Source organism: Antennarius striatus, chromosome 3 (assembly GCF_040054535.1).
Source record: "Antennarius striatus isolate MH-2024 chromosome 3, ASM4005453v1, whole genome shotgun sequence".
NCBI lineage: Eukaryota > Metazoa > Chordata > Actinopteri > Lophiiformes > Antennariidae > Antennarius > Antennarius striatus.
This window is the reverse complement of record NC_090778.1, coordinates 25,195,138-25,218,453: the sequence shown is the minus strand read 5'-3', so window position 1 is coordinate 25,218,453 and position 23,316 is coordinate 25,195,138. Positions and strand designations below refer to the sequence as shown.

General features: G+C 42.7%; 1 protein-coding gene across 1 annotated transcript in view; it reads left to right on the top strand.

Moving 5' to 3' along the window:
- The window catches only part of adgrv1 (adhesion G protein-coupled receptor V1), an 84,264-nt gene that overhangs the window by 5,610 nt on the left and 55,338 nt on the right, over nucleotides 1-23,316 (top strand). Inside the window, exons 2-27 of the mRNA XM_068310476.1 lie at nucleotides 6,078-6,265; nucleotides 6,899-7,048; nucleotides 9,261-9,356; nucleotides 10,527-10,631; nucleotides 10,901-11,014; nucleotides 11,191-11,421; nucleotides 11,546-11,883; nucleotides 11,998-12,268; nucleotides 13,218-13,544; nucleotides 14,032-14,208; nucleotides 14,374-14,597; nucleotides 15,731-15,857; nucleotides 16,015-16,200; nucleotides 16,374-16,554; nucleotides 17,027-17,190; nucleotides 17,282-17,405; nucleotides 17,524-17,784; nucleotides 18,357-18,483; nucleotides 18,587-18,810; nucleotides 18,961-19,695; nucleotides 20,775-21,148; nucleotides 21,724-21,903; nucleotides 22,252-22,432; nucleotides 22,545-22,738; nucleotides 22,857-22,977; nucleotides 23,221-23,295. Of these exons, the coding sequence (XP_068166577.1) occupies nucleotides 6,080-6,265; nucleotides 6,899-7,048; nucleotides 9,261-9,356; nucleotides 10,527-10,631; nucleotides 10,901-11,014; nucleotides 11,191-11,421; nucleotides 11,546-11,883; nucleotides 11,998-12,268; nucleotides 13,218-13,544; nucleotides 14,032-14,208; nucleotides 14,374-14,597; nucleotides 15,731-15,857; nucleotides 16,015-16,200; nucleotides 16,374-16,554; nucleotides 17,027-17,190; nucleotides 17,282-17,405; nucleotides 17,524-17,784; nucleotides 18,357-18,483; nucleotides 18,587-18,810; nucleotides 18,961-19,695; nucleotides 20,775-21,148; nucleotides 21,724-21,903; nucleotides 22,252-22,432; nucleotides 22,545-22,738; nucleotides 22,857-22,977; nucleotides 23,221-23,295 (5,473 nt within the window). The 5' untranslated portion in view covers nucleotides 6,078-6,079. The remainder of the gene's footprint in view (nucleotides 1-6,077; nucleotides 6,266-6,898; nucleotides 7,049-9,260; nucleotides 9,357-10,526; nucleotides 10,632-10,900; nucleotides 11,015-11,190; nucleotides 11,422-11,545; nucleotides 11,884-11,997; nucleotides 12,269-13,217; nucleotides 13,545-14,031; nucleotides 14,209-14,373; nucleotides 14,598-15,730; nucleotides 15,858-16,014; nucleotides 16,201-16,373; nucleotides 16,555-17,026; nucleotides 17,191-17,281; nucleotides 17,406-17,523; nucleotides 17,785-18,356; nucleotides 18,484-18,586; nucleotides 18,811-18,960; nucleotides 19,696-20,774; nucleotides 21,149-21,723; nucleotides 21,904-22,251; nucleotides 22,433-22,544; nucleotides 22,739-22,856; nucleotides 22,978-23,220; nucleotides 23,296-23,316) is intronic.

Here is a 23,316-nt window from a genome sequence, read left to right as displayed (position 1 = left end):
TAGGTTTTCTATTTTTCTCCTCAAAATAAATAGAATTCTGTTTTTGTGCAGAGCTTTCCAAAATAAGCCAAGTGACTAACACAGAGCTTTTGTCAGATTTAATGATGTATGTCTTAACTCTACTCGCTTATTAAGTTTCTTAATTTCTTCTCCCCGACTTCCCTGCATGGCGAGAATGTCCGCTGATCCAAAAATACCAGAGCGACAAACTACGCGAGAAGTGCAATTATGGGCTTTTGAGTTGACCGGGTATGGCAGCCGTGGTTGCGCCAAGCTGAGAACGGACGGTGGGTGGTTTCTGACACACGTTGGCCTGGTGGCGTCACTTAGCGTGGAGCACAGCTCAAACAGAAAACAATCCAGTAAACACAGCAGAGGAGGCACCATGGTTTTTCTGAAAGTCATGAATACAAAAAAAATCTGTCTGTGAAAAGAGAAACACTTTTGTTTGTGTTATGAGGATTTACGTCATTAGATATTTCCTTTTTAATTATATTTTGTGTTGCAAGGTACCGTCTAGCCTTGGAATAGCAACCTGACCGTCCTACCACAAGGCACTTCCGTTTTCCGGGAGTCATATCCCCAAAAGATTGACTTAGCAGTCACTGCTTACATTGTAGATGAAGGTCTGTGATCACCACTTTTCTTTTCTTATGTCATTCTGCCTACCACACCATCTGACTGCATGCGTTGCTGTTTACTTATCTGTTTGTCTCTGTCATCATCAGTCAAACAGTCTGTTTCCCTTGTTAGCTGGTTTTCGTCCCGAGGAGACACACAAACGTTCCAGGAACACTGTTACATTAGTTGATGTTAATGACAGAGCAGTTTCTTTTTGTGGCTAGACTGACTCCAGATCACTGACCAGAACTGTAAGATTGATGAATGAGATCCCACTGCAGGCCTCCCAGTGTTAGACAACAAGAGATCCTTTAGTGTGTGTGTGCGTTTCTGTGAGAGAAAGGCTAACTTCCAGATATAACCACAGGCTCTACACCAAGGGTGTCTCAGGAGACCACGGAAGCCTCAGCGGCAGGGATGCCTCATGGGAAAAGCCCTTGATTAAAACTCTTATCTCACACACCCTCTACCAAAATGAAAGTGAGTGTTTTATCACTTTGAGTATTGAATATTCTCACTTACATAACCAAGGGAGAGGCCAAAGAGACTTGCTGAAACTCTGAGAAAGCTTAAGTACCAGGAAAGGGTGACAAATTTATTTAATGTGTTTTTTATTTAACAGGGTGAAAATCAAGTGACTCACCTGACCTGTTAAGCAAACATTACCGATTACCAACTAGTCACGGATGGCTTGTGGCTTGATAAACACAGTAAATGTGCAGAGTCACTCTTACTATCATTCTCTGACTAAATTCTTAGGTTCACCGTAAATAATTGATGCCAAAGATTACGCCATAGAGGTGACTGTCAGGAGAAACCCTACCAGCACCAAGTTTTGACCCCAGGAGCAGCCCTGCAATCAGACACCTCCACGGCACCTCTGACAGGGATATCCAATAGATCAGTGAGTGTTAGTACCTGAAGGCCTGTACCTGTGTGTGTGTGTGTGTGTGTGTGCGTGTGTGTGTGTGTGTGTTTGTGTGTGTTTGTGTGTGCGTGTGTCTGCAAAGGATGTAATGTAGTTTATTACTTCTACTTCATGATGGTTGGCTACACTGATGTGTTCTTTGTGACGCATCGTGTTGCCTATCGTGTTTGGACCTCAGCTGATGAACTGTCCACCACTGAAATGCAAGAGAAGAAAGCGATAAGATGCAGGACAGGAAGAGATCAGAAGATATAGGAGGGATTGGGAAGGTGTACTTTATTTGCAAGCTTATATGTTTTTGCTACCTCATCACTGTTCCCTGTAACTTTGATAGGAACTTAGCTGGGGAGAAAATCGGACTTCGTGACATCTATTGTAGCTCAGTGTCCAGCGCTAAGAAGCATTCCAGGCAGCACAATGCCTGCTAGTGCAAGAGCAACATAATTACTTCCTGTGAAGCGGTGATGTAATTGTCAGTGTTTGTGTGTTCGTCTGTCATGTTCATCCGTCCGTCCACCAAATCCAAATATCTTCAAAACCGTTGCAGATAGAAAGACCTAGAGAAAACTAGGTCAAGGTTAAATTTCAACTTTTGTATATTTTTTACACATACAGGAACATACAGGATAAGATAGAAAGACGAAACAAAAGGTGTTATATTTAGGGGATGAAAATTAGATCACAACCCTTCTTTTCTTTTCAGCTTTTCCCTTCAGGGGTCACCACAGTGAATCAATTGCCTCCATCTAACCTTGTCTTCTGCACGTCCTGTTTCACTACATCCATAAACCTCCTCTTTGATCTTCCTCTAAGCCTCCTGCCTGGCAGTTCAAAACTCAGCATCCTTCTACCAATATATTCACTATCTCTCCTCTGGACATGTCCAAACCATCTCAGTCTGGCCTCTCTGACTTTATCTCCAAAAACCTCTAACATGTGCTGTCCCTCTGATGTACTCATTCCTGATCCTATCCTTCCTGGTCACTCCCAAAGAGAACCTCAGCATCGTCATCTCTGCTACACCCAGCTCTGTCTCCTGTCTTTTCTTCAGTGACACTGTCTCTAGACCAAACAACATCGCTGGTCTCAACACAGTTTTGTACACCTCTCCTTTCATTTTAGCTGAAACTCTTCTATCTCACAACACACCTGACACACAAATTAGATCACAACCCTAAACCTTGAAAAACTAGGTAAAGGTCAAATTTTAACTTTTATACCTTTTTAGGGTACACATCTCTGAAACCTAATGAGATATAATTACAAAACAAAAAGCAACATTTTCAGGATGGCAGAGGCACAAAAATGTGATGATGACCTTCGCCTTTGGTGAAAAGCCAAATACTCGATAGTACAATATAGAATTTATTGCTGCGACCATTATGAAAGTAGGTCAGGGTAAAGTATTGAATTCAGGGGTGTCGCGGGATGTTGCACTCTTTGACTGCTTTGTTCTAAATGACTTGCTTGCTGAAAGGAAGAAAAAATATAAGATAGAAGTGTCATTTAGTGAGTAAAATAGTTTTGGTGTAAGCAGGTATAAGGTCAAGGCTTTGCTACTTATTAACAATCCAATTTAAACAGTTCAGGAGCTGTGAGGAATGATCCAGGTTGTTCCAAGCCACAGATGGATCGGTCAGTTGAGGATAACAATATTGTGATGTAGTTCAATACAATGATGAGCATCTCTTGCTGTTTTTAGCCAGTGGACTTGGCATTGTGTCCAAAGTAATGCAGTATGAAAGAAAAATCTGCTAAATGACATTGGAGAAACAAAATAAGTCAATAAAAGCAAATTTGGATGTTCACAGTACAAAGTCCTTTTAGTTGTGGTGGTGTTGTGGCTTGTGGGAATTCCAGATCCCCGAGCCGTGGTCCTCGTCTTCATTTTGTGTTTCTCTGGCGAAACATGTTTGTGATGGACAGCATGTTTCCATCCATTTCTGAGCCATCCATCTGGCCTGTCATCCAGCTGTCTAGTCAAGCATCTGACTAGACAGCAAGTTAGATTTGCAAATACGTCCTTGCACACAAATGTGTGCATGCAGACACGCAAACGCCTCTACAAGGATTCTGACTTTCAGCCTTATCAATGGCAAAGAGCTGCGCCAGGCTCTCCATGCCGCCTTTTGCTGTGATAGACAGATCTTTGGTCTTCCTGCAGTCCTGGGGTCGGGGTTGGCACAATGCGTGATGCCGACACAAAAACTGCTTGCTGCTTGTGAAGCAGACCTGTGCCATCCACTCAGCATCTGTTTTGTATTAGGCTCTTTCAAGGAAGCGCAGCATTCGGGTCTGGAGATGCAAAAGAGACCACCCCTCTGTTATGGAGTAGGGGGGTCGGAGGTTAGAGGGTTGCATGGTTGTTACTATCCATCTTCAAGGTTGCGGTCTAGTCATTTAGAAAGGGTTAGAAAATTTAGAGAAGAAACAGTATGTTGGAAGTCAGGCCTTTTGTTTTGAAAACCAAATGCAGAAATGGCAGGGAGACAGGGATTAAATGAAAAATGTCTTTTTCTAAGTGCTATTGCAAGGAGCCCATCAAAGTCTGTCCCAGACATACATATGTAGACCTGTGCTGGGTTTGGCAGTCCTAATGAAATGGTGCAGGAGAGACGACTTGTAGTGTTTCATTCAGCCTCCCGGTCAGAGGTCTGGGAAGTTCAAAATCCTGGGAGACCTGGGAGAAGGCAGGGTGGGTAACAGGATTTAGTCTGGCCTGGGCCCTCACCTCTCTTCCCCCTTAGCCTCGTCCGCTGTCCTCCTGCTGTCCAGCCCCGCTACCCACCAGCTCTAAATCCTTTTTTGATGGATTTCCCAGCATTCTCTGTTCTGCTGGCTTGTGTGTGTGTGACATAAGCACACACACTTACACTTTCCCCTCAACAACCCAATCACTCAATGTCTCTGTTCCACACAACATCTGCAATGATTCTAATTAGGGTGTTTTAGGTTTACAGGATTAAATAGGAGAACTTAAGTCAAAACTGAGAATGAGTCAGATTGATCTAACAGTGATGGAACATGTGAAAAAATGGGATATTTTCAATGTCCAACTTTCCTAAACGATTTCTGCTCATGAAAAAGACCCAAACAGCATGACTTCATCCAATGTAGCTGCTGATGCTCTTTTTCAACCTTGTAATTAAGAGCGGGTTTTTTTAAGGACTCTGTTGACATATTCATACGGTTGCCAAGGCTGTGTATTGCAGATTATGAATGGGATGGGTAGAGGTCGGTATGGGGGGGAGGGTATAGAAAAGAGTAGCTGAAGTTTAGCTTTAGGATGGCTCCGCCCCACTTGTCAAGCTGTGTTGTTTTGTTGTGTTAACCATGACAACTGTCTGAGTGGATCCATCCAGTTGAAAGATTATTCTGGGTGAGAGAGCTAAACGGAGGAGGACAGTGGGATCAGAGATGGGAGTGGGGGGGTGCAGAGGACATATGGGGAGACAGGATGAGAGGCAGAGGAGTGTGTGAGAGACAAATTGACAAGCGAGGATGATTAGAGGAAACAGGAGAGCAGAAAGGATAATAAGAGAGAGACAGAGAAATTAGTTTTGGCAGCGGAGGATCGCTGTTTTGTGCTGAGTTACAGCAACCGACTCGAGTGGTCATATTCATTCTGGTGTGACATGTTAAATCCATGCGGTCAAGAAGAACGAATTCAACAACTGCTTTAATAATTACGACAACATGAAGACAACAGATGTTGCAAATTATGGAATAAAGTTATGAATCATTTTTACCACAGTGACCAGTTATCCTGGCAGTCCAAGTTCCAAAGCGGGGCCCTTTAGAACACCTGGCCTGTGAGAAGGGCATAATGATGATAGCTTCAATTTAAACGGACTATTTTTACTGTAGAAATTCTTCATCATTTGTGAATGTTATTAGGTGAATATTTTTCTCACTATTTATTCAGTTTTGTAAATATGTAAGTGATTTTTATCTTTGCTTTAGAAATTTTCTCCATCCTACAGATCTAGGTTGAATGCTGCTTACCGCTTCATCCGCTGTAGTGGGGAGCTGGAGCCTATCCCAGCTGGCTTAAGGCTTGAGGCAGGCGAAACTCTGGGCGCAATGCCAGTGCACCGCGGAGCCACACAGAGAGGCAGACCAACACGCACACACACACTCACACACTACGGGCAATTTGGAACATCCAATTTACCTGAAGCGCATGTTTTTGGAGGTGGGAAGAAGATGGAGAACCCAGAGAGAACCTACACAGACACATGGAGAACATGCAAACTCCACACAGAGCTGGACTTGAACCCGGAACCACTTTGCTGCATCACAAACATTTCTACATTATTTTTTTTAGTTATATCTAATCTTTCCTCAAAACAGTTTGCAGTGGTTTTGAATTGCAGATCTATGAAACAGTAAATCTGTAGAACATCTAAGTACTCATTCATTCATTCATTCATTCATTCATTCATTCATTCATTCATTCCGTGTTGACTTTGATGATATCCTGCATCTGTTTTAATATTTCCACTATATGCTTCCCTCCTTTTTACAGGAATGCCTCCTGACCTCCTGTTAGCTGGGTTGATTCTGGCTCTGTCCATCCATGGTGTTTCGTCTGAGTCAGCCACTCTGAGGTTTCTCGGCCAGACTGACTTTGTTGTCAACGAGAGCAGCACAGCTGTAGTCCGGCTGGTCGTGGAGAGAGAGGGAGACCCGGTCAATGTGACAGCTTTGATTCTGGTAAGATGCGAGAGAAGATCAGATGACTCATCAGCTAGTCAAATTGTGTACTATATCTGTATGTATGATGCTGAGCTGTGAACTCGGTGTCCAGTCAAGCAGAGAATCATTGACCACACTGCAGACGAGCATCTCTGCGGAAATAGTCTTGGAAATCCTATTTTTTTTCGACTGTACATCCTCCATATGTGGCCATGTGCTCACACCTGTGGTGATGTGTGGTAGAGGATTTCCTTTGCTTCTTGGTATTGTTACCGTATATTTTTATATGAACTATTATTAAATAATTGCATATTGGGCATAGACAGAACTACATTGAAAATCAAAAAATCAGATCAAGCAGATAATAGCACCAATAGAAAGAAAAGGAAGAGAGCAAACTATCTGTCACTGAAACAGCATAAACATCAGCCCATGCATCCCATTGGCTCAGTGGTGATGGTCATGCCTTCAGTATCCTGCCTCAAATAAATGTTCTGTCTATTTTTCCACAGAGCCTGCATCCTTTTCGTGCTTTTTTTGGGGGGGGGGGGGGGGGGGGGGTTGGGGTTTTTTGTTTCATGCTTTCTGCATGAAGCATGCGTCAGAAAAACTGGTGAGTAATAAATGTTTGTGTCTGCTCTTTTGTCTTAGCTAGAGGGAGCCGACACGGGTGACTTTGAAGCCATCAATGCTGCAGCGTTTCTGCTGTCGTCTGAGTCCAGGAAGACCATTTTTATTGCTGTGAAAGATGACGACCTGCCTGAGGCTGATGAGACATTTACATTCAATCTTACACTGCAGGTGTGTGCTACTTGTTTGTCTGCAGACTTTTATCTGCAAACCATCTTTTCCTTTTTAACATGTTGAAAGTTTTGTGCCAAATACTCTTCAAACACCCTCTCCACAAAGTCACACTGTTTCAATTCTTCCCCTGACCGTCCTCAACCCTAACCCAAGCATCTAAGAGTGGGGGTCGTAGCCATAGAAAGCTGGGGAGTCTTTGATGTGTCTGCTCTTTAGGAGTTTGTCAGGGCCAGCCCTGGGTGGGCTAAATATCATGTCCATCTCTTAGATTTGCCGCTAAAAGACACCTTTGTGGAAATAAAGTAACTTTGACAGCCACAAAATCCAGACACAGTAGATTAAAGTGATTCCCTTATTTTTTGACTGCATTGACTTTGATGGGCATGTCCTGTGGATTTTAATTTTCTTTATGTTTTTTTGTTTGCCGTTGAAAATGGCATACTATGGCAGGTGAAAGCACAGAATGAATGTGTTCAAAATACAAGTACATTAAAATCTTTTCATGCATCTTCAGACTTTCTTTGCTGATGCTGCTAAGCACCCAAATGCTTGCAGACATTGTCCTTTAAATGAAAACTATAGACATCTTAAAGTTTGACAATGTTTTTCAAACTGGTATATATTATAAATCGCTGTTCAAAGAATTACCATCACAGCCAAGGATGCCTTGCACCTAAAAACTATCTCTATGGTTTCACGTAGCCTTTAGCTGTCAGGTTTGATTGATGAGCTGAGGGGGCCTGGCCTTGTCTGTCCATCTTAACCCTCCCTAAAAGTCCTAAGACAAAGGTCATTGTGTATCACTGATTTTCAGGTATGTTCATTTACTTAAGAGGATGAGCTGTCAGCAGGAGCTGCTTTCTTCACTACATTTTCAATTTGCATCTGCACTTTTGTGACATCTGTTTAGAATCCAGTAGCACAAGCCCATATTTATCCCGCTAGTGGAGTGAAAGACCAGATGAGGCCCACTTATCCCTTCTGTTTACACTACAACGTAGACAAAGCTTCTACCAAATGCCACCCTATCAGCTTACTGAAGGACTGTCTGGAGGATGAATTAGTACTACAAAGCAGTGTCATATATAGAGCATAAATCAAGTGAGCAAGTGAAGGTACATTTATCATTTCTAGCAGTTACGTGTAAATTATTGTGGGTTGATTTGAGTAAGTGTGACAGAATGAGACTTGCAAAGATGGTGTGGAAATGTTGTGTAACAGGTGCAGCTGACTTGTGCTTTGTGGGAAAAGTTTATTACTTGTTAGATACATAAAACAAAAGTGACTGTTGAGGAACTACGCGTATCAGTATCTTTATGTAGTTGTGTGTGAATGGCCTCTTTTCTCAGGCATGCGGGTGGACTTTGTGTCGGTGAATTGACCACAACAAGAGGTCAGTGGTATAAAAGAAAAGCTTTTAAAAGCACTTTCTCGTGTTTTATTTTTGCTTCCACACACATGCAGTGGTTGCACTTAGGACTATTTGAGACTGTAACAAATGGAAAACATTTCATAATGTTATTTAGGGGGTATTTGCATTTCTGTTTAACGTCATGTCAAGATTCTCACCGTTGTTTTCCATAACGCCTCCGCATATGCTAATTAGAGTATGTCCAGATGTTTGTATATTGAAAAAAAAAAATTTCTGTAGAAGGTTGTGTACTTTTGCTCAAACAAGGAGATTGTCAGCACAGTTGGTCCCTGAGATACTTGTTAAAACATTGGTGAAAACATCGGTGAGCTCACTAAACTTGAACCCTGGAAAGTGACGCCAAATAACAAGGCTGTGGTCTTTCTCTTTAATTGGGTTCTGAAAATGGAAAGGTCTCATTGCACGATCATTGATTATAGTTCTTTTCGTCAAGTTAAACATAGTGTAAGCCTCATGGAGTGCCCCGAGTCTGTCAGGTCTTAGTGTCAAAACACATATTGCTTTCCCAAAGAGGTTTCCTGCTGTGAGATAACGTGACGAATCAGCCCGGCTGAGATCAGTACTTCCTGTCTTTGTGCCCTCCCACCGTGGCCTCTCAGCCGGAGATATGTTAATGAAATGAATACCGTGCATAGGGTATTTGGCTTTGTCTTGGGAATACAATGGCCAGAGAAGGTTAATGTATGTTCAGGTATATGTATAATGTAATGTACATATACCTGAACATATAATTCGGCCTGGTATTATCTAACCAATCGATATCTTCCTGCATTCCAGAGTTCATCCAACGGTGTGATGGTAGGAACACCAAACAAGGCAACCATCACCATTCTGTCCAACGACAATGCCTTTGGAATAATTGCCTTTAACTCAGTAAGCAAACCTCATAAATCTTTATTTTGTCTCTTTGTTTTAATTAGTTTTTTATTTCTTCATGTTCTTAACAAGCAAACTTCTTTGTTCTGCCAGCTTCTTCAAAAAAAAAACAAGAGGCGCATAATGTCTTGGCCATTATTAAAACTTGCCACACCCACACCTGTGCATAATGCATTCCTCCTGCTAAGTTGGCCATGCCCGTTTGTCTCCATATAAAAACTATCAAAGCTTTCTGCCGTTAGTGAATAATAGGATCAGGGGTGCACTAATTCATACCCACTATTGCAGACATGATTCAAATCATGCCAGTCTTGTGGTTGTGGGAAAAGTGACCATGTCGTGGTTGTGGGCTTCTTGGCGCAATTAAAACCACAACATTCCCAGAATCCACTTATCAGTTTGAGTTTAGACTGTTTCCATGGTAGCCGTGGTGTATTTGGAACTGTTTGCCCAACCACCCCCACGTAAAGTCAAAAGCTAGATTTTGCTCGTTTTGCATTAAAAAAAAAAGTCTCCTGGCCGTGGGAGATGTGTATATGTCAGACTGCTGAATAATCAGTGTGTAGTTTTATTTTGTTTTATTTTGTTCTTTGTTAGTGATCTCCTGATTCTCTTTGGTTTAGGTAAATTGAGCTTGAATTATGAAGAAAAACAGAAAGGGATTAGATTCCCAAATCTGAAGACCACAACAAGGATATCCAAATGCAGTGAAATTGAATGTTTCTATTACTCCATGTTACCATGGAATATAATTTTTAATGCTGAATAATAGCTGTTCACCAAAACAGAAGATCTGAAAAGAATAGAATGTCCAGTAGCTTGAACTTCTTCACCCTGACTCCAGTCCCTTTCCCTAAGTCTCTGTGAATTCTTGTAAAGACTTGATAGCATGAGTACTGTCTCCAAAACAGCATGCAAAATAAAAATAGACTTAATTCCTATTTTCTTGGGTACATTGTTGTGTTGTCAGACATTTGTTAAAGGTCTATCTGCGTAAAGAGAGAATTCAGCTCGCTTGTACTCATGGGGACTTTCTCAAATTGCATGTTTTGCTTTCTTTAACTAATGGTGATTGGGAATTAGAATCTGTTGGAAGTGATTTCATTGAACTAATTGGAGTTCTGGGTCTGTATTGTCTGTGTCACTGTCTCTTTTTTTTCATCTCAGACTGAAGAGATAATAGTCGATGAGCCAAGAGGAAGGAACCATTATGTGCCTTTCACTCTGATTAGAGAAAAGGGGACTTTTGGGACTGTCACTGTGAACTTTGAGGTGAGATGGCACTGTACTGTACTCTGCATCGAGAAAAAGACACTAATAACTTACTCGGAGGATTATCATTGTTACTCTTGGGTTTGTGTTTTGGTTTTTTTTTGCTTTTGCGCTCAGATCATTGCTTAACATTTTGGAGAGTGTAGCCTCAAAAGACAAAACCCACCAGCAAAGAATGTGTAATTATTTGAAAATGTAATTCCATGTTGTGAAATAATCCATTGTTTACATGCATAGTGATGATTATCGTATTGACTCCTCTTGCTCAGGTCTCTGGTGGTCCTAACCCTGCCAATGAGGATCTCAGTCCAGATAGAGGGAGAATCACCATTCCTGTAGGACAGGCTGTGGCGCACTTCAGTATCCTCATCCAGGATGATCAGGTGCTGAACCAAATCCACGTTTTTGGCTAATTTATACAAACTAATCTGTATATGTAACAAGTAGTCCCATATGTGGATTACAGTGTGTTGATGTTTTCAAAGTCATACATCAAAGTTGTGAAAGGGTTACATGGAAGGTACAGCCGTGTGTGAAAGTCGTTCTTTCTCTTCGTCAGATCCCAGAGAATGACGAGGTGTTTTCAGTCCAGTTGACAGGTGTGGAGGGTGGAGCCCTCCTTAGGCCCAATGCCAGCAGTGTCCATCTCAGAATACGACGTAATGACAGCCCATTACGGTTCTCCCACTCTGTCATGGCTGTACCAGAGTCTGCTGGAGTCATCACTCTCAATGTGACCCGGGGTCGCTTAACAGAGGATGGGCCTCTCATCGGTTCTGCTGACACTGAGGTTCCTGTCCATCAATTCGTTTATTTTTCTAAAATTACACAAAAAGGCCACAATCACTTTTATATGTATTTACAGGGCATACAGTCTATAGTACAGTTAAATAAACCCTCTATACTGTCTTTAGTTGTCTGTAGATTACATTGTGGTGAGCAGTGAAGGATTGGGCAGTGCCACACCAGCGGTGGATTTCCTCGACTTGCAGCCGGTCAGAACAGTCACATTTCCTCCATTTGTCTACAAGAACAGCCTGCTGTTCAGGATCAGCGATGATGATGTGCCAGAAATTGCAGAATCTTTCCATCTGGTCTTGCTGGAGGAGACCATCAGAGGAGATGCTGTGCTTGTATCACCCAATGCTGTGTTAGTGACCATCGAGCCCAACGATAAGCCTCATGGTGTCTTATCAATCAGCAGCAGCGCAGTCCTTCAGCCAATCACCATCAATGAAGACCTGACACAGAGGTGGGTAACTGACAAACTGTGCTGACCTATGTATTTTTGTCATCATAAACACTTTCACATGTTGCATGAAATGTGAGAAATTATTCAAGATTTGCACTCCAACATTTCCTATAGGTTTGAAGGCATCATTATTGTAAGAAATGGAGGCAGCTATGGTGCTGTGTCAGCCAACTGGTCCATCAGCAGGAACTCCAGCGATCGCTCCCCAGTGTCAAACGATTTGACACCATCGGAGGGGACGGTGAGATTTGCTGCTGGCCAGGTGACGGCTGTGATTCCACTGAACATTGTGGTGGATGATCTACCTGAAGAAGCAGAGGCATATCTCCTAAAGCTGCTGCCCGATACTGTAACAGGAAATGCTGAGGTTGACGAACCCATGGAGGTTAGTTTGGGGGAGAAATCATCAGCCAATTAGTATTTATTTATTCACATACATCTGTTCTGTACCGCTTTAAAGGCTTTGTGACAGACTGAGAGGCAGCAGGCTGCACTTGTTAGTTCCTGTATCCCCCAGATGTTGTGCATGTGTTAACCATTTGTAAGGTACAGTGGCAAACTTGGCGTATTCTGCAAAAGTCGACCCCTTGGTGTGTCATTTTGCTCAGTGGGTGTTCCCTTAATGTGGCTGAATGAAAATGAAGCTGCAAATTCTACATAAATTAGGTGCACACACACACCACAGCACGCACCTCACACTGTGAGGTTATGGGTCTGTTTGCCATCTGTGCAGAAAAAAAAGGCATTCTTTAAAGAACAGCTAATCAGTGTTTGTTGTCGTTGATGTTTCAAATGCTATATATCACATAAGACCGAGTTGGAAACTGGCTATTATGAGCAGCCTTTGCCTTAGCGGAATGAATTTTAAAGACTTGTCTCAGGACACAACAAACTAACTTGTTTTCATTGGTCTATTCTTCACCTCTCCTTTCTTCTTTTTACGACCCAGAAACACAAAAACAGGATACAAAATAAAACCCTCCAAAGTAATTGCTGGTAAATTTGGGCTTCATCGCAATTATCCTCTCACATCCAAAACATCAATCACCTTCCTTCCCGCAAGTCAGGCATTGCAGCCAAAGCCTGCAAAGTGTCAAACTTGTGAAAGCCCATCCTCTTCCAAGGCAAAGTTTGAAAGATGATAAGCATATAATATTGATTACCGTTACCGTTACATGATTGAGTTTTCGGGGTAGACCGCTAGTACCATTTGAAGTACTTCTGAGGCAATAATTAATGATGTTAGCGTAAATGCAGAATGTGAGGTTTCGTGTTTTGCATCATTAGTCAAAATGTAACGTTCTACTTCTGGTCTTCATCTTCTTTTCCTCCAGATTGTGTTCTACATCCAGGACAGTGATGACGTTTATGGGCTTTTTCGGTTTGACTCCGAAAAAGAGCAAAGCATCCACAGTCAACCTGAGGGTCGTTTCCTCTCGCTGAATTTTCGGCGAGACGGTGGTATGCTGGGAAACGTGACGATGACGCTCACTGCCCTCTACATCCCTGCAGGTCCAATAGATCCCACACTGGCTCGTGACCAGGTTCTGAATGTTAGCAGGTCCGTTCATGTGACATTCACCCATGAGCGGATGGTAAATGTCATTCTACCAATCAGGAATGATGCCTTTCTGCAGAATGGAGCTCATTTCCTAATACAGGTAACGAGGCAGGAAACAAGCTAGAGTGTTTTCATCTGAGTTGGAATTCAGGACACATTTTGCTTGTATGTCCTAAAAATGTGCTCTTTCTGTTTGTGTTGCGCTTCTGGCCAAATCTCAATCCAAAGTTTAAGTACCTCATTTGCATGTGTGAATGGTGTGACACTGGCTCTCAAGTCTGGCATGTTTCTGTAGGATTTTCCCAACTGTCTAAACAGGCCTAGCCCTGAGAACAAGTGACTATGCAAGCCAAGACCCTCTTCACAAATTAAAGAACCTTCATTTTGTCACAAACATTCAGTCAAACACTTCTAATGACTGCACGCATTAACATAAGGTTTGTAAATGGAGCACTAACAGGTCATTCAACACTTTTGTAAAAGTGATAGAGAAGTAATGACTAATTAATTGAGTAATACTTCTTTTTTCTCTAAATATCCTATTTGAGCTCTTTATTAATTGAATTTGATTCCTCTCAATCCTATAGTTGAACACCTTGGAACTGGTTGACATCACCCGTCCAATTCCATCAAACAGCCCAAGGTTTGGGGGACCACTAAACCTGACGTTGACTGTCACGCCTGACATTGCCAACGGGGAAATCGGCTTTACAAGTAACACCACAGTCGTGGTTTATGAACCAGAAGACAGCAACACCAGCACAGTGAGATAGAGACCTTTTTTTTTAAAAATACTTCATGATATTCATAGTTCACTGTCATGTAAAACAACAGTCAACATACCTCCTGCCCTGATTTGTATGCTGAAAACTTTTTATTAAATGTACAGTATGTTTTAGAGGTAATTCTATCCATGTTTGCTGCTGCAGGTAAGCCTCCCTCTGCGACGTGATGGGACAGATGGACAGGCGGAGGTGTTTTGGAGTCTTCAGCCAATCGGAGCCAACTGGATAGATATAACCGCCAGAGACCTGAAGCCTCTAAATGGTTCGGTGATCTTCCTCTCTGGTCAGAGTGACGCTTCCATCAACTTCACCATCATGTCAGACGACATCCCAGAGGTCAATGAGACCTTGTTGCTCACCCTGGATAGGTAGGGATATTAAACTTGTGGAAGGGTTGCAGTGAGATGACATTAGAATCCTCTGTGATGCCTTTAGACTTTAGAGTGTGAAGCTGACAATGTTTGAAATGTATACTATGGATGAATCCAGGGAAAATGGACAAGATAAGCAGGTGCTATCATTTTTTTCGTCTCTTTTTTGGCTTTCTGGAGATTTATGTAGTGTCTGTGTTTTTATAGCAATGGTTGGTGGGGGGGGGGTGGATTCATCTGTTAGTCTATGTTCTGATGAGAATGGCAGCTCTGTCTCCCTCCCACTCCTCCCCTGCAGGGTGGAGACTGCACGCTTTATAGTGTACTTTGGGTAAGTGGAGAATGGAATGAACCTGGGCCTTTTGTGTGGTGTGAAGCAAGACTTTGTTTTGTGAAGGGCCTACTTGAGAGTTTCAGAGGTCTTCGGTTGACGTGGGGATGAGGGGGGTTTGGGATGAGGTTGGGTAATCAGTGATGGTGTGAAAATAGGGGAATCCAAAGGAGAATTGTTGATGGGGTAAACAAGGAATCTTCTTTATGTGAGTCACTCTAATCTAACCCAGCGTAATTGTGTGTTCTGACATAGATGTCAGTGTTTGTATGCATTCAGCACCTTGTTTGTGACTATTTGTTTGGAGTGCTTCACCCTGTCACATCTTTGTCTCTAATTTACCCAATATGTGATGCTTACTTGGCTCCAATTTTCTCAACAGACGGACACACACACACATACACACACACGTACGTACACACACACACACACACACACACACACACACACACACACACACACACACACACACACACACACACACACACACACATAACCCCATGGAGCAAATGAAGACACAGTCTTGGCGTTGATTGGCATTGTTATTAAAAGAGGTTTTAGCAGTGGGAAGTCTCCATATGGAGCCAATAATGACTCAGACAATTCACGGAATGCCGTACATTCAGTGTAGCTTTTTTCCCAAGTGAGCAGAGGCTTAAAACTAAATATTGGAGATTTACTTCATCGAGGGGGAGATGCTTATTGATTTGCCTTGTGTACATCCATCTTTCAGTTGTTGCTATCATCTAATACTCCAATATTGTGTGTATTTGTGTGTGTGCGTGTGTATGTGTCCAAGGAGTAATGTAGAGAACCAGATCCTGAAAACCGGCTTCACCAGCAGAGAAATTGTCATCATTGAGAATGATAATCCTGGGGGAGTATTTGAGTTCTCCCCTTCCTCCAGAGGTCCATGGCTCATTAATGTAAGTCTCGTCTGAAAGTGACATCTTAAACATTAAATGTCTTTCGAAATGTTTATTAAGAGTCAGAGCTCTCAAACGGGATTCACACAATGATTCAAAAGACGTTGAACAACTTTTAATATTTGTATTTTCCTATTTTGGACATGGACTTCCCTAGGAGGGGGAGGCTGTGGAGCTTCACGTGGTCAGAGCCAAGGGACAGCTGCTTAAACAGCTGGTGCGCTACGCTGTCGTGCCTTTGGGAAACTTTGAATTCTATGGTGCCACAGGCATCCTGGAGTTTAAACCAGGGGAGAGAGAAGTTGTGGTGGCACTGGTGGCAAAGCCTGATGGGGTGCCTGAGGTAAGAACATGGTCACTGCAATGTTGACCATTCAGATTTACAGAGTATTTAATTAAATATCCTCTCTGGTAGTTTTTTTGAAGCCAATAAAACAAATCTTCCATTACACTTTGATAATAAAATATGTTTAAGCCTGTGTTTACCACATGAAAACTGTGTTTGTGTGCACACAGCTGGATGAGACTTTTTCTGTGGTACTAAGTAGCCACAGCACTCCACCCAGTCGCCTAGGCAACCACAAGGAGGTCAACATCACAGTGCGGAAGAACGACGACCCCTTTGGCGTCGTTGAGTTCATCCAGTTAGGATTGACGGTGACCATCAATGAGAGCAAAGGAGACGAGATGCACTCGGGTACTTTAAAGTAGTAGTAGTTTTAGTGGCACTTTATCCTGTCAAGTGGTTTCTCTTTGACACTTAAAATGGACCTAATTGGATTGAATCACAGAACATCTGTCTGGGTGTGGGAGGAGCTGGGCAGTGAAAATGACTTTTATGTGTCAGCCAATTTAAACATGGATAGAGCAGCCAATATTATGGTTGTTAAATGGACAGATTAATTATAAAGAATACTTTGGCAAAGTTAGAGGAAGGTTTCGACCCACAAAATGATGCTGCAATGTAATGTGTGACAGGATGTCTCAAGTACAGGAAGAAGATAAAAGCTTCTCCCACCTGCAGGGAATCTGCCATTGTTGTTTTCTGTTACTTAATCATACGTAAGAGTAATGCAGCTAAAAAAATTGACTGGGGGAAATTTTCAAGAGATCAGTTATTGATTTAAGGAAGATTTTTTTAACCTTGTCCATTGTGATTTTTTTCTCAGCTATGTACCCTGTAGTGAGGAATAGGGGCCACTTTGGAGAAGTATCTGTTTCCTGGATCTTGGATCCATCTTTTTCCGGAGACGTAAGTCCCGTCCAAGGAAATATCACTTTCATGGAAGGGGAGTACCTCAAAAACCTCACTCTCTTCTCAGTGCCTGATGAGGTAAAATGACAACTACAAACAAAATGCTCATAATTGAAATTTGACGTGCATTTTCTTTAAATTTTAAAACTCATTACTTCATATTTTTAAGATCCCAGAGGACATGGAGAATTTCACCATCACAGTTTTAAATGCTACAGGTGGTGTGAGACTGGGAGGGATACTCAATGCCAGTTTATTTGTTAGTAAGAACGACGACCCCATTTACTTTTCTGGTAAGGATACTGCTTGTAATTTAGGAACTCTGATAGACCTGGACACTCTAATTAAGCTACAGTCATTTACTGCTCTCTCCTCTCCCCGTTCATCTCTCCTTTGGCATCTTGGCATCAGAACCTCTGGTCGTGCGAGTGCAGGAAGGAACTGTGGCCAACTTCAGTGTCTTGAGGGCGGGGCAAGCAGACTTTGTTGCTACAGTGATGTATCGTGTAGAGTATGGTGATGCATCTCCAGGTGACCTCGTGCTACTGAGCAATGACACATTGCTGGTGTATGACGTGGGCGAATGGGCAAAGAACATCTCTGTGGCTGTGGAAGATGACAGTATACCAGAGACTGATGAACCATTCTACATTGTTCTCTATAATGCTACTGGTGAGGAGGAACACAGACTTCCTTTCAAACTATATACGAGTTATTTTCTGTGGATCAGTGTTCATATCAGATAATATAGTAAATGATTAGCTCTTTGAGAACTGAAGCTCAAATATTTAGTATCTATGCTGTTTGCTGTATAGTTGAAGAACTGGACAATTGTACTTCTTTAAATACCCCCTTCCCCCTCAGTCATCCTGCAGGTTATTTAGCACTATCTGTGGTGACACTGAAAGCTCTTCTAATCCCAGTATTGTGTGTCGGATGGGAATGAAAGACCCATGGGCCCCAACAGGACCTTAATTACCAGTCTCCAGACTTTCTAAGACACAAAGCTGGCCACTCCACTGGCCTCTCTCTGTTTACTGATTGACACGGAGTAGAGTCAGAGTTAGTCTTAGGTTGATTCCAGGGGGTTGTCCTTTGTATTAGCTGTGCTAAAAGTCGATAACCCCCATGTAAGAAGTCAGTCAAACTCATACTGGGACACCGTCACCGTTTACCTTGGTTATTATGAGCATATTTTCGTTACTGTCACTCGTAGTAATCTATGTATCTCTCTATCATCTCAGGCGATGCTGTTGTATATGGAGCAGACACAGCTACTGTTGTGATTGAGGCCAATGATGATGCCAATGGGATTTTCTCCCTGGAATCCATAGAGAAACCTGTCGAAGAGGGAAAGACCAATCAGTTTTAGTAAGGAACAGAGCTTCAATTCTTTTACATAAAACAGCCTGATTTAAAATTTCACCATTCCTCTTACTATTCCTGAAAAACTGCTGATTCTCTTCCGTCCCAGCGTCCTGCGGGCCAGAGGCCATTTTGGTGATGTCACGGTCTACTGGCAGCTGTTTTCCAATGACTCTGTGAGTCCCCTGGAGGAAAGTCAGGAGTTTACCAACACGTCTGGTTCAATCACATTCACTACAGGGGAGGAGACCAAGCCCATCGTCTTAGAGGCCATCTCTGATAAGCTCCCAGAGTTCAATGAGTTCTTCATTCTCAAGCTGGTTAATATTTCAGGTAAAACATGACGTGTCAGACTTCAGACATTTGTTTGCATGAAATTCTGTTTGAAGCTTCAGCTTTAAAATATTGAAAATGTCCGTTGATGAATTTGACTGAAAGATTGATCTTAAAAGCCTTTCACATCCTCTTTGAAATTTCTTTAAGGTGGTTACCCAGGTGAGGGTGGACGACTTGCCGAGACTTCTCTGAATGCCCCTCTTCTCATTCCTTTCAATGACGATCCATTTGGTGTGTTTGCCATCGCTGACAGCAACTTGGACCAGGAAGTAGCTGAAGATGTGCTTTCGGAGGACGATATGACTGATGTCACTTCCTTTACCATCCTCCGTCAGCAGGGTACTTTTGGTGATGTGCGCGTTGCCTGGGAGATTGTGTCGGGCCGCTTCCCAGAGGGCCTTCCACTGATGGATGACCTGCTCCTTCTAGCGTCCTTCCCAGATGAGGTTAAGCTTAGGCCTCATGCCAGGCGACACCACTCAGCCACAGATGCGTGGTTTTTCTCAGGGGTTCCAGGAGCTTATGGGACCATCTCCCCAGAAGATGGGCCTGTTGCCGTTGGCAACTTTACCTTCTCAGCTTGGCTTATGCCATCACAAAATACTGATGGCTTTATAGTCAGCAAAGGAAATCAGAAGGGGACATTGAACTATGGAATGAAGGTCCACACCAATGAGTCTCACGTCACAATGATGCTCTACTATACAGTCATAGGATCAAACAATACCCAGGTGGCCCGAGCCAGCGCTTCAAAGTTTGTAGAGGATAACACCTGGTTTCACGTGATCATTACTGTTGATGATGGGATTATTGAGTTCTTTCTGGATGGGAACCCCATACCTGGAGGATTGAAAAGCATCAAAGGAGAGGGCATTACTGACGGTAACCTACTTTTAAACATATGAAACACAGCAACCTGACAACTGGTTGCTGAGCATGCAGCAGAGGTGTGGATCTGAGTCTCTTTACTTGATCTTGAGTCAGACCCAAATCACAAATTTGATGACTGTAGTATTGAGAAAATAAAATACAAAAGCAAGCAGCTTTATATGAGGTAGAATCTATGATTTAATATGTACCTTTTCATTCGAAAATATTTTAAAACATTCACCCATACCCCAAAAATCAAAAACTAATTAATTACTCCTCTTTATATCCTGATTTCCCGAGTTGACTTATTCTCATTGTTGTGTTAAAGTCACTGGTTTGAATTTACTCTCAGTCCAAGTATGACAAAAACACAGGCACAGATAAGTGAATGCACATTCACATCCTAATGTCCACAATACTTTTTAAATGCGACTTTTATAATAAAACAGTAATTGCTTTTACATTTTACGCTAATTTAACATGTTAATGGTCAATCATGCTTTTGTAACAGTGATGACTGACATTCCATGAGTGTGTAAATCTGCTTGCATGCTTGTGTTTGTGACTGTGACGAGAGAAGTCTTATCATTTAATGCATGCACACTAATGCAAATCATATAGACGCATGCATTCTCCTTTAGTCAGTTGCTCATTGTTCAGGACTGCTGGGACTCTGCAATGCTTGGGTGAGCACTTAGCCTCAGCACTGTTGGACGTTGTTAATACTAAAAGGAAAAGGCCGGCATTTTCTTTTCCTCCTATTCTCCCTAATTGGTTTGAACAATGGTCACAGCCTGTTTTGAGCCTGAAGCTGCCAGAGGGGAGACGTTCTGATTGGTCTTTGGTTATCTTCAATCATAGCAGATACATATACACATCATCAGTCATGTCATATATTATTGTCTTCGCAACCCACAAAGAAATTTTCTTGAACTAGCTCACTGGCACAGGCTTTTCTCTCTTTAATTAACATTAACAGTTATTATATCAAATTGTATCTGTCCTATCATAATCTACACATCGTGCTTGAGGCAACTTATTTGATTTTATTACATCATTCCTTTTCTATCATTTCTGTCATTGTATTCCAGGACCTGCATCAGTATTTGTTGGGTCTGATCCAGAGGGAGAGCAGCGGTACACTGGCCTCCTCCAGGATGTTCGCTTGTATAGGACAAAGCTGAACCGCAGCCACATCCGTGAACTTCACACCCAGCCTGCCAAAATAGACCTGCGTAATATCTCGGGTTACCTACGGTATCGACAGGATGACAGGCAGAAGTCCTTTGTGGTGGAAGTTAGGGAGGATAATGAGGAGGAGGGAGAGGAGGTGTTCTATCTACAGCTGGTAGCAGTTCAAGGTGGAGCGCGCCTCCCTTTCCCGAGACCCACAGCTACTTTACGCGTTATGAAGAGTGACAATGCCAACGGACTTTTTGGATTCACTGGTGCCTGCATTCCAGATGTAAGTGTGCAGTGTACAGTCACTGCAGAAAAAACACTTACAGAAACACATGTAATGTAAACCTACTGGTATGTCAGTCTCTGTCCTGCTGCATATTTCATCGCTCTTCATGCCTGGCTGCAGGAAGCGCGCTCTCTCTGTTTTTAGTGGGATTGGATAAGCGTGGGTGGTAATGTTGGCCCCTCTCAGGTGGAGCGACAGCTGGCAAGGCTGCAGCAGGTCTGCCTGCTAGGGCATTCCTATAGAAGCAGATCATGAGTTCCAGCACTGGAAAAGAGAGATCCAGTTCCTCGTTTCATTCGGCACAACAGGTGGCAGGGCTGAGGAAGGGATTCCATCAGAACTAAAGGATCTACATTATACCCTTAGTCCTGTGGGGATGAATACAGTAGATGTAGAGGCTTGTGGGCTATCAGGTGTTCCGTCTCTAAATCACATTATTACTGTACCGGAATTGGTCACAGTAGCTTGTTGAACAATTCTAAACTATTTTAATGCATTCGGTATTACTTTTTTATGTATTTACCCTAATGCTTTCAAACTGAATTTCATTAATTTCGTTTCTTTTCTCACAGACCACTGAGGAAGGCTCCACTATCTCTTGTGTGATTGAGCGGATGCGTGGATCTCTGGACCGTGTTTACGTCAACTACAATGTTACCCAACTGGATGGCTCAGACACTGAGGCTCAAGCCCATCAGGATTTTGTCAATGCCACCGGTGCTGTGCTTTTCATACCTGGACAGCGTTCTGAGGTGTGTGTGTGCTGCATGTGTGTGAGTGGCTCAGTGGTGGGACCTCTATTGATGTAATGAGTTGGGTAGAACACCTCTGTCAGTTAGAGGGCACTCATTGGCTAAAAGCAAGTGACACACTTAGCGTTGGCACATTTTCATTTAGGTGTCAATATTTTATTGTCGTTAGAATACATGTACGGTGTTGCTGGATGAACAGCTCCACCCAGTGGTCAGCTATTTATCAATTTACTGACGAGGCAACAGGTGTCAGGTGATTAAGATTAGTTTTTCTTGACACTGTGCTTACATTTTCGAAAATTACATCATTTTGATTCAAACATCTTTATAATACACATTTTCTGGTAGGTCCTCAACTTGTTGGTGTTGGATGATAATCTCCCAGAGCTTGCAGAGTCCTTCCAAATTACACTGGTATCAGCGGAGTCTGGTGACGGAAAGCCAGGGTCCACCCCCACCAGTGGTGCCAGCATTGACCCAAATAACAGTGTTAACATCGTCACCATCACAGCGAGTGACCATCCCTTTGGTATTTACCGTTATAGTTATAAATACACTGTTTTACTTTTTTTATTCTTTAATTTGTAAATAGTTCTTTCTTGTTTCCATTCCCCTCCTTTTCCCATATTTCCCTGATCCAGGTCTTCTACAGTTTCAGCCCAGTCTTCCAGGAGAGGGGCTGATCCTTCCAGCATCAGAACCTGCACACATAACTGTTAATGAGGAAGATGGGCAAGTCCATCTGCAGGTGGCCAGGGCCCAAGGTCTTTTGGGGAGGGTCTTGGTAGGATACAGGACAACCCCATTCACAGCATCCAGCCCTGAAGATTTTGAGGTTTGTGTCCAGTAAAGACTTTAATCTTACAGATCCTCCAAAGATATTTTGTTAAACTATTACCTAGATGAGAGTTAACCCTTTCCCTCTCTCTGTATTCTGACTACAGGACTCAGAGGGCATACTGGACTTTCTTCCAGGGGAGAGGTTGAAGTTCATCCCTGTGACCATCATAGACAATCCTGTCCCTGAGTTGGACAAGATTTTTAGAGTGGAACTCTACGATCCTGAAGGAGGAGGTATGAAAGTTGAGCCCATGATCATGACAGTGAAACACAAAACTTTGACTCCCTTAATTTTTTAGAGGTGAAATGACTTATTCTGCTCCACCGTTTGTGTGTGCTTTGTGTGCTGTGCACATGTGTGCTCCTTCACACCCTGCTAAAATACGACTACCTACCCACTCTCCAATCCATTTGCTACTCCTCTGGTGTGACCCTAATCTGCTGTGACACTTGTTGGATCCACGTGTGATCCATCAGTGGATCAGTTTCTTCATGGTGAAGGAAGTGGTAGTGGGGAGAGTGATTTCCTCCCTCCATCCTATCGCCACCATGGTAAGCATCCCTACCCTCCTT